We start from the raw sequence: 13,715 nt of genomic DNA on the forward strand, positions 1-13,715 counted from the left end.
CCGCCAGAAACCCTTAAGACATTAGGTAAACATAATAGCAAAGTGGAAATTATTATGAGAGTTAGAAATAAAGCTGTCACAGAAAAGTACTTTGATATTTTAGAATAAGCTTTTCTTAGACATCATATTCATATCATACATATAATCTTTTATTATTATTTTATTTTATTATAAAAAGTATCAAAAGATATATATACCCTACAAAATCTTACAACAAATAAAAATAGTACCATAAAAATAGTAGCATAAATCCAAAGCCTATCTTAATTTCCAAAAGTCAATTATGCTTATATGGTTGAGTTCATTGAATTGAAAAAATGTTGTTATAAGAGCTAAATTCAGGCCCCATTTACAATGGAGTACTTTTTCTAAGCCAATTTTCAGAGAGTAAAATCATTGTTATTTAATAATTTATTTTAATCTATTAATATCTATTTATTATTCAAATAATTCCAAACTGATTACTATACAAATATTTTAAATTTCTTATCAAATATAAAATACTTCTTAATCACGAACAGCATTCATTTGATCCATTCTACCGCTCAATAGCCAAATCAATAGGCTCATATTGCACTTGGTTTTCAGCTCCCGAGCGCAGGCATCAGCGTCCTTTTTCATGATACGTGAGTAATCATCGTCCAGTCCATCTATGCGGGGCATGCTGTAAGCAAGTGAATCAATAATAAAATCGAATAGCGACAGCCTTCGTCACACTCACGTGAACACCAAGCGCAGCATATCCTGCAGCATGGAATAGCCTGGTGGCAACAGGAGACGCTTGGAGTCGCATATGGTGCGCAGTATGCAGGACTTGACATCGATGCCAAAGCTGAAAAGTTCAGTTTATTATATGCAGCTCAAGTGCTTCACTCACTACGCACCGTGCACTGAGTCCACTGAAGTGCTCGAAGAGCTGCCGTCGATCGCGATGACCATGGAAATGGGGAGATTCAACAATTGCTCGTGGAGTAGCTCTGCTCCAACGACCTGTCCAGGCAGCTGTCCATTGGGGCGCAGGTGTGGTCCACTTTGCCCACTTGCGCTTGTTGCTCAGTGTTGCGGCAGAGTTCCGCCACTTTTGAGCCTGGCTTGAGCCATACTTTGCCCAGTGCTGCCATTTGTGAGGATTGGTGTGGCTATCCAGATCGATGCGCTGTGTCTTTGGCGGCTGTGGCCTGGGCCTAAGCTTTGGCTTCGGCTTCGGTAATGCCTGAGCCTTGAAGCGCCAGTCCGTGCCGGGTATGTAAACATAGGTCTCTGTTGTGCTCGTCGAGGGCTGCGCTGTTGTTGTCTTCTTTGGCAGAAAGCGCTTTGGGTAGAGGTCGTCCCTGCTGCCAGGAATGGGAAAGTAGGCCGCCTCCTCCAGAGCGAAACTGATGCCTCGCGGATAGGCCGATAGCAAATTAGTGCCAAAATTACAAGTGAACTTGAAATACGAGCCTGGTGGAAAGATTACTGCACGCTTCCTGCGACCGAATACCCGATCGTATGTCGATCGCAATCGTGTCTGTCGAGTCCTGCGCTCTCCATGACTCCAATTGATCAGCAGCAGAAGCACAACGAGCTGAGTGAACAACATTTAAGGCCCAACGAGAGAACAGAACGAAATGACTGCAAAGAATCACTTTCATATAGATTAAGTACTGGCTGTGAACAGATTAACTAAATATTTACTCTGGGTTGATTGATGACTTTATTTGTCGATCATCTACATAAGTGGCAGCCAGAGATAGCCCAGAGACCCAATTTTGGGGCAATCATGTTGACAGATTCATTCAGTTGAGTTATCTGACTCAAGCCGAGCAGTTCGTTGAGAGATGCAATTCAATCGGTTGCTATACCAAGTGCTTGGCCTGCTCATTGGCTGCACAGCAACGAGCTGTTTATTGTATCCAGCATCATCTTCACTGGGTGTAAGTAGCTGTGATTGCATTTTCCACAAGACTTTGACTCTAAAAAGTGCCATTTATTTAGCTCACTGCCTCGGTTTCGATACCGCTGGCTGAATTCTATCCGGAACGGCGAATACTCATGGATTGGTGCTTCGCCATTTCCTATAACCTGCCCCACAACTTGAGCTCCTTCTACAGCATTCCCATTTGGCCAGGCTTCGCCAACTACCACACCAAACGCGAACTTCCGCGCAATGATCTGCAGCTTTATGAGAAATATGGCTACAATGCCTTGACGCAAACACATCCCAAGGACTTATCAGCTGGAGAGCTGTATGGCAGCATCGAGGATGTCCTAGCTTCCTATGGCTTCCACGAGACGTGCCTGCTGCGTAGCGTTTGCGAGCTGGCCAGGCACCCCTTTGACGATGAGTATCCGCACATATTGAGCGACATCCTGTCATTTGTCTTCAGGTAGGACTTTGACTTCCTAGACTAATGTAGACTGATAGGCCTTTGTATTTTCTAACAGCCCCTCTCAGCATCAAGGATTTCTGGAGAGCGAACATGTCTATAGGCGGGTCTATGAACAGGCTGAACTTGACGGCTTCTTGGGCAAAGACTGCGCCCGTATCTATGGACATTGCGAACACGATATCTTGAGGCTCATTAGCAATGTCGTTTTTCATAATAATTGAATAAGTAAACAAACGATGTAAACTGTAACGTCAATGCGTTTCATTAGCAACTTCTCTAGATGCCAGCGAGAGCCGTTCTCTTTCTCTCCGTCGCTTCACAGCGATATGGATCTTTCTGCGGTGAACTTCATATTCGCACTGCTGGCGACACTGCTCGAATGCCAGGCCAAAATACCGTTGTTCTTTCCGGCCGCTTCGGTGTATCAGATAACGGCGGCCGTATCAGTTCCGGTCGTGCTGCCGCCACGCAAAATATTTTGGGACTGGGGCGTGCAAGTCAACTATGAAGTGCCTAGCAATCCGGCGAAGTTTTATGCAGCTGAAATCTGGGAGGATCAGTTTGCACGTCGCGCTAAGCGGCACCTGCACAATGAGACCCAAAAGTATATGCCAGCCGCAAGGACTAATATGCATCCGAATGATCTGACTGCCGGCGAGCTCTATGAGAGCATCGAGAATATGCTAGTCCGCTATGGCTTCGATGAGACCTGCTTGCTGCGAAGCGTCTGCGAACTGGCTCGACATCCCTTCCACGACAATGAGCAGAACATGTTGACGGCTCTGCTTACCTTCACGCTTACGTATGTAATCCCTATGCAGCTGTACTATGCCTGTCCCTAACTATATAAGTATTTCCTCAGTCCATCTCTGCATGCAGCCTTTGCACCGAGCGAGACGATATACCGCCAGATCTATGAGCGTGCCGAGCAGCAGGGATTCATGGGAGCAGACTGTGCCCAACTCTATGACCAGTGTTCAGTTGACTTCCTAAGCGCCGTCAGCAAAATCATTCACTGAAACGAACTCTTGAATTCGAATTTATAAAAACGCTCTCAGATGTCGCCATAATAATAAAAAATTACACGCTCTTTAATATTTTTATAGCATTTTTACACACAAAGCTATACAATGGGCTTTTACCACACATGCCATAAAAGGGGGCATAATTAAATATGTGCAAATATGTATACATATATGTATGCATATGTATATGTGCTTGTATAAAAGCAAATATATTTATTTATTATCGGGCTGAGCAGCTGACTTGTATTATTCAGATCAAGCTGTATTGAAAATGGAAATTCGGGGTATATTCTTAGGCTGACTTTAGATATATTATGTAATAGCCAGTAGAAGATATAACTTACCCCATAAAATAACAGTCACATGGAGCTTAGCTCTGCCGATTATCCTACGACCTAATGTCCTATAAGACTTCCAGATTTCGAATTATATTTAGGCACTCCAATTATCTCTATATGTATATCATCTCTAATAGCATGTTGATCAACTCTTTAAAGCCAAATATCATATTTATTCATACTTAGCAACATTTTAAAGGATTTTTTATACGCTTGATAGCTTTATTTAACTAATAAACATTTCTAAAGAAACATTCTTTGTCATAAGAACCATTCGAACTATTATTGCTTATCATCAGCTTGCTTATTATCAGTTAAATATTAACTCTATTTTAACAAGATTATGACAAGCAGCTTTATGCAATTAGGCATTAATTAAAATTATTTGGTGAGAGACTCTAGAGTTAGTTTAACCACATAATCCTCTCATCTGCAAATAAGCACCAAACTAGCATTCGTTGAATAATTGATTTAAATAACATTATAGATTATAGGCTTAGCTTTATTTCATATAACTAGCTTGGTCATTATGCTCAGCAAATCCAGTTCACATTTGGGATACGCTTTTTGGCAGTCGCCGCCCATGAAGCCCAATTTCTCTGCGCGCTCATAGCGATATCGATATTGCTTTTCGTTGGGTCCAAAGCCATCGTGCTGCGAGGGTCTATGGGAAGTGAACAATTATATTAGTTTATATATATTTATATATACACTCCCGAGTGAATTACACTTACGTTAGCACAAAGTTGATAATCTGGACAAACAGATTCTGGCTGTAGCCGTGATCATCCGCCATGGGATGCAGGGCCAATTCGCAGACGCTGCGTAGCAGGCAGGATCTGTGGAAGCCGTAGTCCGGCAGGAGGCGCTCTATGCCCGCATATAGCTCGCCGGCAGTGAAGTCCTTTGGATGGATGCCACTCTCAGCGACGACTACCTCGTTGGCTGCACTCGTGAAGTTATACGATTCACGCCTGCGACGTCGCTCGTACGCATTGGGCCAAATAGTTGGATTGTAGAATGAGAGGAGGTCGAAGGGCAGATTGTAGTTCATTTGAAAGCCCAGATCCATGAAAACCCTGCGGTTGGGTAAATCAATCGGCACCGACATCGACGACGTCAGCTGCAGCACCGAGATTGGGGGAAAAAGGAATAGACCGCATGCCCCGGTGATGAAGCACACGACGATGCTGATCGAAACGAGGATCGAGTTCCAGTTGTGCTGCCTTGGCCGACGCATTTCGATGTGATTGATATGCTGGCCGCAGCCCGGAGCGCATGATATATGTGAAGTGGCTTTTGGGTCAATTTGTTTATTTGGGTCTTCAATTAACCAAACTGTTAATGAGTAAAACATTTGCTATGCGTGCGTACCAATTAGAACGGTAAAACCTGCAGAAACTGGGACGTAGTCCTCTGTATGTTTCTCTGCCCAAGAACTCTCGAACGAAAAACAATACAAAGCGTGCAGAGCATTTGTCAGCCAAGCTCAAATTTGTGCACACCGAGCTGTTAATACTCTGAGATTACTAATTTATGAGAAGTAGCAAACAATGAAATTGAAAGTGAATTGAAACTAATCCATACGATTATATGAATTGATAGATTTCATTGTATTGATCAGATTCCGAGACAGCTGGATTGATTTTAAAGCAAATTTATTACCATTAGAATCCAAAATTATCTCCGATCCACAGAAGTGACAACATATTTGTAAAATCGAAAAATACAACCATCAGAATTGTCCAACACAGTCAAGTTTTTATATAAATAGGCACAGTTTTTACATCTTCTTTTTAATCTTTTGACATTTTATTTATATCAATTGTTATTCACCTCAATCGAACCACAGCCAATAACAAGTTATGAAAATCATAAAAATTAATGTAATAAATAAAACTAATATATATATAGTATATATGTATATATAGTATATTCTCTGTAGTTAATCCTGATCAAGAATAAGCCTCAAAGAGACGCCCACAACTCATACCATATGCCAAAGGGCTTATTAAAATCATGAAACTCGAAACTGGCATTTCCTAATGGGTTCAGGGTATTAAACAAAGCTGTATTCTTATTCTTAATTCTCTGTATAGCTCAGCTGTGAATTTTTAAAATCAATAAATGTAGCTTTGCTTGCCTTCTGGTTCCCTCTGCACAATTGATTCGCTTGGTATATCCAACGCATTAGTAAGCCAAACGTCCAAATGACAACAAGATGAGCCTAAGCCAAGAACAGAGAATTCTCAGCTTGCTGCTGCTGCTGGCTATCGGGGGACTCGCAGCTGCGCATACGAGCAGCTTCGAGCCTAGACTTGGTTCTGGTCTTAAATCTGGTTCCGCAAATCTGAGCCAAATAATTCCAAGTGCCAAACTGAGTCGAGCCAAGCGTGTTGCCATCTACAATGGCCAGGGCGTAGTCAAGGTATTTAATTATTGCAATTCAATTTACTTAAATATTAAATGTTAATTGATCGATTTTTACAGTTTGCTGTCACTGTTGCGCATCCTGTCAAGCAGGTGGAAAAGGAGCAGTCTTTCTGGTTCTTCTACAACTTGCAAAGCCAGTACATTCCCACCACAGTACCCATATTTTGGTGGAGCTTTTGGAACACCACAACATTTGTCTCCACAGCTCGTCAACTGCGCAAGGGCATGCAGGCTACTCTACATCGGGATGATACGCGCAGCTGGGTCTACGATGCCCTTGAGGTCGGCATGGCAGCGTAAGTATTCCGGAACTGAGTTCCTCAATTCTTCACAATCATGGCTGAATTTTAATTTCAGGCTAGATGGCAGTGAAAGTGGCGCCACTTGCTTGCTGCGCAGCATCTGCGAGGTCTCTCAATTGCCCTTTGAGAACAGCAACATATTCAGCGAAATAGTTAACGCAGTGCTTATGTGAGTAACCAATAGTTCTATATTCGTTCCGATACCCCATACCATCTATCTTTGCAGACCCACAGCAGATAATGTTGCTGAAAAGTATATTAATGCCAGAGATGCGGGTCGCGCGGGTGCCGATTGCCAAAAGACTTACAAGGATTGCAGTCGAAAAACCTGGAATTGGTTAACAAACTTCAATAAAGTGAACTTTTGAGACGAACATTAAAATAAACTATAGCAATCGAAAACAGATCTAGTGAAGACTTGAGACAAAAAAAAAGCGTTTGATATAACTTAGCGAGCTCTAATAATAAATCTAATATCAAATTTATATAAAATCGACGGAGTGATGCTGTGATGATCACGCCTGTATAATCACAGAGTTATTTCAATCAGTTTTGGTCTGTTTTTTTTATAGTCTCCTGGAATCCAGAGTCGCCTTGAAACAAGTCGAAATTCATTATGGTCTCAATAAAACTTAAATATAGCTGTACCATTTCGAAGTGCTTAAGAATGAGGGCACATATTGATCAGTATAAACTTTTTCAGTTCACCATGATTCATGCTCTATAGGAAACGCCTTCATGTTTTACATTTTGGCAAAGTTGCCAATTGTAAAAAATCAAATATCTAAATATATATGGACTAGAACAGATAGCTTCCCCGTTGGACAGTCAATTAAACTATATCTTTGGCTTGGTCAAAATTTTATTAATGTACCATTTAAAATAATTTTGATTAGATAATGGGTTGCTGTGCGCGTCGTACCGGGAAATTGTCACAAATCTTAACTATTAGCTATTTACACAATTCAATATGACCATTTGGTTTACCTAGCTTGCAGTATGGAAGCTCGCCCTCTATCTGGCCGTCTTCCTCATGCTGCGACGCCTCCACTCGGCCCATGCCTCGCAGAGCATCGGCTTCTGCCAACAAATACACTCGCTCAGCGGCAGTGCACCGGGTTTGATCCGTTTGCACTCGGAGAAAGCCGGATATGGCGTCAATGGCTTGGAGCAGTTGAGAGGACGCCTGAGTACCACGCAACTTGGTGGAATGCGACCGGCTCTGTGGCAACGACGCTTGAAGCGTGGGCAGTCCAGGGGGATTTTATCGCAGGTGACGGGCTGTGGGCATGCGGTCTTCGGCTTGGGGGTGGTGCGACGACGCAGTGGAGCCGCCTTGACGTCCTTGAAGCAGCATATCTTCTTCGGCTTTATCGCAATGGGCGGGCACGCGACCCAGGTTTGCCAATACTTGCGATTAGCCTTATCAGACTCAACGTAGTATATATCATCGAAACGTGGATTGAATGGACAGTGTGGCTCGTCCTCGTCACAAAATGGATTTAGCCATATGGATGGTTCCTTGGGCTGCTTTTTTTCGTTTACCTTCGGTTTTTTCCTTAGCATATTTTCCGGATCACCGCAGGGAGACGGTTTCGGTTTTTGGATCTTAGCTCCATCGCACTTTCCACTTTTTTTTGACTTCATGCGTAGAGCAGGCAGAATGGGCAACTTTGCCAAATTACGTAAAGCTGAGCGATTCCATAACGAGTGAAGCGGTATCATTTTCAATTTCAAAAATTATTGTTTTTTTTTTTTATTTTTGTGAAACAGTTCCAACTTATAAAAAATTACAAAATTTTGAAAGAATTAAAAAAAAATAAGAAGGAAAATTTCGAAAATAACCGAAATGGAGAACTGTTTTCCAGTTTTGCAATCTGTACACTGAGCCTCAGCCCAAATAAGATTCTCTATTTCAGTTTGAGGTGTAGTTTTAATTCCAATGCCTACTCAGTCTTTCGACTAGCGTTCACATTCATTGTGAGAAAGTCAAGCACTCTATATGGGCAGGAAATCGCATAGAAACTGGCGCAGTCCCGAACATTCCGTCGATGCTGATACTTATCTTCAGCGACATCTTCGGGCAAACTGAAAGGAACTGAATAGAATGGAAATATCATCTTATGGTAGCTCACTTACGTTAAAATAATTCGCAGAAGATCCTCCATTAGTAATCCACTGCCATGATGCTCATTAAATCTGGCCCGAAGCTCGCACATTGATCGCTTTATGCAGGATCTTATATCTAATCGAAAGCTGAAATTAATGACATTGGTTATACGAATGAATGTAGGGCTCCGAAAATATTCATTGGCTTACTAATTTCCCATTGCCTCGAATTGGTCAAAGATTTCACGTCTTTCTCTGTAATCACGATTTAGTTTCCACTTGGGCACATCTGTCCAGGATTTGTATACTTCCTGCTCCAAATTTCCCAGTTGATGTCGTCGCCAAGGCTCTTCAGCCGATTGCCAAGGCCTTTTATAGAAATATTCCTTATGTGTTTCAGATTTCACATATCTGCATATATATTTATTGAATTAAAGCAATCAACTGAGAGTCAGCATGAAATTACTTGGCATAGTGCTCGGGTTGGTAAGGGCCCCTATACAAATGGGGCTTACGGTGAGCATAGTTAAATCGTGAGCCATTGCGCCTGTAATCGTGCCATTTCCAGTCCCAGCGATGCATGGGCTTTGCGCCTGTCGCTTTCTTAGGATTGTCATGATCGAGGAGTATGTTTGGTCGCCAGCCATCCACAGTATCCGGCAGACTTACATACATATCGAACTCCACGCTGTATTGCAATCCACTAGGTCGCCCGCCCACAATTATTTTGGTCATCGCTGCCGTTATCAACACTGTAGACCCTTTGGGAAAGACGACAGCTCGCCCACGTCGTGAAAGTAAACCATTCGGGCGACAAAGCCACTCTGTCTGATTTCCGTTAGTTGCCTCCACAACATATCCAACCACTATGACAAGTAAAATAACTGGCGTACAGCTCATACTGAAGCACTCAACATGCAAATCCAAACTGCGCCAATGTCCCACTCCAAGTGACCATTTGACTTTGCACTAGAGAAGAGCAAATATCGGACTTGTAAAGACATGAGAAATAAAGGTTTTAGTCATATCTCAATAAATGTCAGCTGAATGTGAATCTAGTAATTTTCATCCATAGAGAGTGGTAAATCTTGCAGATTGCAGAATATTACATCTTGTATAAGACTAGTTGTGTGTGTGATATTTTATAAAAACACAAAAAAAAAAAAAATTCATAGCAGAATTAAAAATTAAACAATTTATATAAACAAAAATAATAATAATTATAAAATAATATATAAAGAAAATAATAAAAAAAAAATTAATAATAATATATAATAGTAATATTAATAATAACAATAACAAAACATATAAATTCAATATATAAAATTAGTCTATACCATAAGTAGCAGTACTTTACAAAATTTTTATCGGAAGATAGCTCAACATGGTGCCATCTCCAATTGCGAACTGTCACAGGTGCGCTAATTGTCTTGGCCGGGCAGACAGGTGCCAGACACCAGGTTACAAGTTTTCGTATTAGTAAGCTATGAGGTACAAATATAACAGTATCAAGTTATCCATGACATTTATTTTTTTAGTTGATAAATTCTCAGATTCGTTTTGGGATCAGTTACAGTTACATTTATAGTTGCTTTATAGACAGTAAGATTTTCGGCATTTCCGCACGGCGTAATAAAAAATAAATAAATCCAAAAAATAATTCATTGGTATTAGCCTGAGATAATCAACAGAATGGTGAACTTTAATAACGGTACAAAAATAATGGTTAACCGGTGCATTGAGCTGCTCAATGCAAAAATAGCCCATGCCCAGACCCGACACATTGCGAAACGTGTACCGGTTAATCGTATCAGACCCCGAAAGATGGATGCCAAGGCTATTTTTCGGGAGCGTCAGAAAGCAGAGAATTATGAAGCCAGTAAACGTCTTTCTATGTGGGAGCAGAACAAGGGCGAGAAACAAAACATGTCAGAGAGCTTGCGTATGGACCATTCACATTATAAGCATTGTGGATTGATGGAACGCACCTACGACTGTACCTGGGCCGATTTCCCAGAAGATGTCAAGCCCAAGTCTGGCAAATCAGTGCAATCACCTGAGGAAGTTCAATCCCCTCGTCGTGAGTCTGGTAATCGACCAGACACAGCCAAGCCCTGGGATGCTGAATCCGAAGACTTCATTAAACAATGGGAGAACAATAATGATATGATCAATCGTAATAGATTTGCCACAACAACGACTTTAAGTCGCCCTCTTTTGGCCAAACCCGTCAAAACTAAACTGCCCAGAAAGAAAATGTTTTTCTTCTAGTTTTGAACCATTTCCTTGAGAACGTTTTGATTCGCTTTTTATTAGTAGAGTATAATCATTAAATTGAATAGTGCGTCATCTATACAAATAAATAGTTATACGTGATTGGTGATAGAAGTCAATTTTTAGTGTTTTACTACTACAACGAAATTCATCTTTGTATGTGTTGGAATAAACGTACATACATACATACATACATATGTTGATATTCCAAGCCAAAAGCGCATTTTGATTTGATTATTTTGGTATATCACATGAAAAAATAAAAGAAAACAAAAAACAAACTATCAAAGCAGGCATATGTATATAAAAAATATTTAAAATTATAGATGTATTTATGAATAACTGTTTGTCATATTCTAAATTTGTAAAGTCGTGTATGCAAAATTAATAGTAATACAGGAGAAAGCTGTCGGGTTTTCGCTAACAATGCTGGGAGTAATTGCCAAACGAATTCTAGTTATGTCTGTACGGTGCCTGGCCACCCGCAAGGATGGCGTGCTACGCAAAGGACCTAAGCTGCCTAGACTACCGATTAAAGGACCAAGGGATTTCGATTACTGGCGTGGTTTGAAGCGCAAACCAAAAAAACCAAAAGATAAAATTACAAAGGTTAACAGATTTAAACATCGAAAGGCGAAAATTCGCAAGCCAAAGGAGAAGAGAGAAATGCCAACAGAAGAAGACGAAGGAGCAGCAAAAAAATCAAAGTGAATTAAATAAAATTCATTAATTCGGAAACAAAATAAATTTGAATAATATGCAATGCATCTGACAACTCTAACCTAAATGTGCCCAATAACTGGATGCCACAAAAGTTTCATTTGTAAACTCAATCTGGGATTTTGTCTATTTGTTGGATTTTTAAAAATCATAATGGAAGCTTTTTGCATTCACCTGGCCAAGTCGCTCCTGAAGAACGTCCAGTTTTCGGAGTAAACTGCAATACATCTGGCAACTCTAGGCACAGCTGGGCTGCAAATGTACTCGATGCCGCAATAGTATTGTTTGCGAAAATCATCTGGCTTTGTCTTCAGCTTTGTTTATTCATTCGCTGTTATTTGCCTGGCATGGCGCTGTTGAGGAGCGTTTCCAATAGCTTTTCGGCTGTATTCCGTCACTTTGCCAGCTCGAGTGGCTGCACCATTTACAGCCTCAGTTCGGGGCACGTCAAGTGCGGCGTCTCCGTCATCCGTGTGTCCGGGCCACAGACAAAGCAGGCGCTGCGCGCTATTGTGAACAACAGCGAATACGAGCCGAAGCAGCGGCAGGCATACCTGAAATCATTTTATCATCCCACCAGCAAAGAGATCATCGACAGGGGTCTGCTATTGTGGTTTCCCGGGCCAGCCTCGTTCACGGGCGAAGATGCTTGTGAGTTTCAAGTGCACGGCTCGTTGGCCGTCATTGCAGCCATGCTCGATGCCCTGGGCAAATTGCCGGGTCTACGGCCCGCACAGCCGGGTGAATTTACAAAGCGAGCGTTTTTCGGAGGTAAGCTGGACTTGACCGCAGTGGAAGGCCTATCCGATTTGATTCACGCCGAAACTGAGGCACAGCGCAAGCAGGTAAAGAAATATATATATACTGTAAATGTTATGCAATTCGTATTAAAAGCAAATCTTTTCCAGGCATTGCTACAAAGCACCGGCACTCTGGGTCGCCTCTATGACAACTGGCGCAAGCGTCTTATTCGCTGTGCCGCACATCTAGAGGCGTACATTGACTTCGCCGAGGATGAGCAAATAGAAGGCGGCGTAGTATTGAAGTTGACCAAGGAACTGAAAGCCGTGCAGCGCGAGATACGTGCTCATCTGAATGACCAGCGGCAGGGCGAGTTGCTACGAGACGGTGTTCGCACCGTCATCATCGGAGCTCCAAATGTGGGCAAGAGCAGCCTCTTAAATCTGCTCTGCCAACGTGCAGTGTCCATTGTGACCGATCAGGCGGGCACCACACGGGATATAATCGAGACAACGCATAGCTTTGGCGGCTATCCCGTAGTCTTTGCGGACACGGCCGGACTTCGTAAACACACAACGGACGCAATTGAGGTAGAGGGCATGGCCCGTGCAAAGCAATGTCTCGCTCAGTCTGACCTTATATTGCTGCTGGCAGATGCAAAAGTTCTGCGAGATGTGGACAGCAATGAATCTCTAAATGGACGTATCGACAGCTATTTGCAGGAGCTGGACATACCAAAGGAGCTGTGCAGGGGAAAACGCTTGCAGCTGGTGGCAAATAAAACGGACACGCTGTCAGCGGAAGAGATTAACCATCTCAGGAAACTAAAGGATGTGCTGTGCATATCATGCCACAAGCAGGACAACTTGCCGGAGTTTTTGGGCTCCTTAGAGCAGCTGCTGCAACAAATATGTGGAACACCGCAGGCGGAACATCCACGCATCACGCACAGCCGCTATCGACAGCAGCTGGAGCGCTGCATCGAACACATCGAGATATTCCTAAGAGATTACAAACCCGATGTCTACCCTGACATGGCCATAGCAGCGCAGCAGCTGCGTAAATCGGTGCGCTGCATCGAACGCATCACTGGACATGTCAGCTGCGAAGACATACTGGATGTTATCTTCAAAGACTTTTGCATTGGAAAATAGTTCATACTCCTAATCATTAAGTACAAAGATTGTATAGACTGCAAACAAAGAGAATTGGATGACGAATGCACTATCGCTACCATCAGCCATTAATATTAACTTGTAAATTTAACCAGTCCAATAATATAAAATTTTCGAAAATAAATCAATTCAAATCATATTTAAAACTAGGATTAAAATAAATAAATATATATCCCACATATTTTCGTTTCGTTAGAGATATCAAATAGAATACCCCTATTTAAAG

The 13,715-nt window shown here is 42.0% G+C and overlaps 9 protein-coding genes across 9 annotated transcripts; 5 read left to right on the plus strand and 4 right to left on the minus strand.

Annotated features, from left to right (window-relative positions):
• Window positions 1-443: 443 nt before the first annotated feature.
• LOC108659838 (uncharacterized) lies at window positions 444-1,825 on the minus strand. The gene is made up of 3 exons (XM_018112957.3): window positions 885-1,825; window positions 722-832; window positions 444-664 (listed from the first exon to the last, which is right to left on the minus strand). The coding sequence occupies exons 1-3, from the start codon at window positions 1,580-1,582 to the stop codon at window positions 508-510; spliced, it is 966 nt and encodes a 321-aa protein (XP_017968446.1). The 5' UTR covers window positions 1,583-1,825; the 3' UTR covers window positions 444-507.
• On the plus strand, window positions 1,783-2,621 carry LOC108659829 (uncharacterized). Its single transcript, XM_018112945.3, has 3 exons — window positions 1,783-1,916; window positions 1,978-2,369; window positions 2,428-2,621. Exons 1-3 carry the CDS (start codon window positions 1,821-1,823, stop codon window positions 2,591-2,593), a joined length of 654 nt encoding a protein of 217 aa, XP_017968434.1. The 5' UTR covers window positions 1,783-1,820; the 3' UTR covers window positions 2,594-2,621.
• Window positions 2,622-2,666: 45 nt separating this feature from the next.
• LOC108659818 (uncharacterized) lies at window positions 2,667-3,528 on the plus strand. The gene is made up of 2 exons (XM_018112934.3): window positions 2,667-3,174; window positions 3,235-3,528. The coding sequence occupies exons 1-2, from the start codon at window positions 2,699-2,701 to the stop codon at window positions 3,389-3,391; spliced, it is 633 nt and encodes a 210-aa protein (XP_017968423.3). The 5' UTR covers window positions 2,667-2,698; the 3' UTR covers window positions 3,392-3,528.
• Window positions 3,529-4,216: 688 nt separating this feature from the next.
• Window positions 4,217-5,191, minus strand: LOC108659777 (uncharacterized). The gene is made up of 3 exons (XM_018112851.3): window positions 5,134-5,191; window positions 4,470-5,075; window positions 4,217-4,399 (listed from the first exon to the last, which is right to left on the minus strand). Exons 2-3 carry the CDS (start codon window positions 4,973-4,975, stop codon window positions 4,243-4,245), a joined length of 663 nt encoding a protein of 220 aa, XP_017968340.1. The 5' UTR covers window positions 4,976-5,075; window positions 5,134-5,191; the 3' UTR covers window positions 4,217-4,242.
• A 765-nt stretch (window positions 5,192-5,956) lies between these two features.
• On the plus strand, window positions 5,957-6,838 carry LOC108659810 (uncharacterized). The gene is made up of 4 exons (XM_030390763.1): window positions 5,957-6,163; window positions 6,226-6,464; window positions 6,526-6,639; window positions 6,697-6,838. The coding sequence occupies exons 1-4, from the start codon at window positions 5,957-5,959 to the stop codon at window positions 6,836-6,838; spliced, it is 702 nt and encodes a 233-aa protein (XP_030246623.1).
• A 441-nt stretch (window positions 6,839-7,279) lies between these two features.
• On the minus strand, window positions 7,280-8,195 carry LOC108659776 (uncharacterized). The gene has a single exon (XM_018112850.3). It carries the CDS (start codon window positions 8,193-8,195, stop codon window positions 7,485-7,487), a length of 711 nt encoding a protein of 236 aa, XP_017968339.1. The 3' UTR covers window positions 7,280-7,484.
• Window positions 8,094-9,557, minus strand: LOC108659802 (uncharacterized). Its single transcript, XM_089265263.1, has 4 exons — window positions 9,046-9,557; window positions 8,790-8,990; window positions 8,610-8,726; window positions 8,094-8,558 (listed from the first exon to the last, which is right to left on the minus strand). Exons 1-4 carry the CDS (start codon window positions 9,477-9,479, stop codon window positions 8,417-8,419), a joined length of 894 nt encoding a protein of 297 aa, XP_089121389.1. The 5' UTR covers window positions 9,480-9,557; the 3' UTR covers window positions 8,094-8,416.
• Window positions 9,558-10,086: 529 nt separating this feature from the next.
• Window positions 10,087-10,967, plus strand: LOC108659778 (uncharacterized). Its single transcript, XM_018112852.3, has one exon. It carries the CDS (start codon window positions 10,272-10,274, stop codon window positions 10,848-10,850), a length of 579 nt encoding a protein of 192 aa, XP_017968341.1. The 5' UTR covers window positions 10,087-10,271; the 3' UTR covers window positions 10,851-10,967.
• A 713-nt stretch (window positions 10,968-11,680) lies between these two features.
• On the plus strand, window positions 11,681-13,624 carry LOC108659774 (5-taurinomethyluridine-[tRNA] synthase subunit GTPB3, mitochondrial). Its single transcript, XM_018112843.3, has 2 exons — window positions 11,681-12,418; window positions 12,482-13,624. Exons 1-2 carry the CDS (start codon window positions 11,921-11,923, stop codon window positions 13,466-13,468), a joined length of 1,485 nt encoding a protein of 494 aa, XP_017968332.1. The 5' UTR covers window positions 11,681-11,920; the 3' UTR covers window positions 13,469-13,624.
• The last annotated feature ends 91 nt before the right edge of the window (window positions 13,625-13,715 follow it).

This window comes from Drosophila navojoa, chromosome 2, assembly GCF_054131105.1.
Source record: "Drosophila navojoa isolate 15081-1374.11 chromosome 2, UAZ_NAV_1.0, whole genome shotgun sequence".
In the NCBI taxonomy this organism is placed as follows: Eukaryota; Metazoa; Arthropoda; class Insecta; order Diptera; family Drosophilidae; genus Drosophila; species Drosophila navojoa.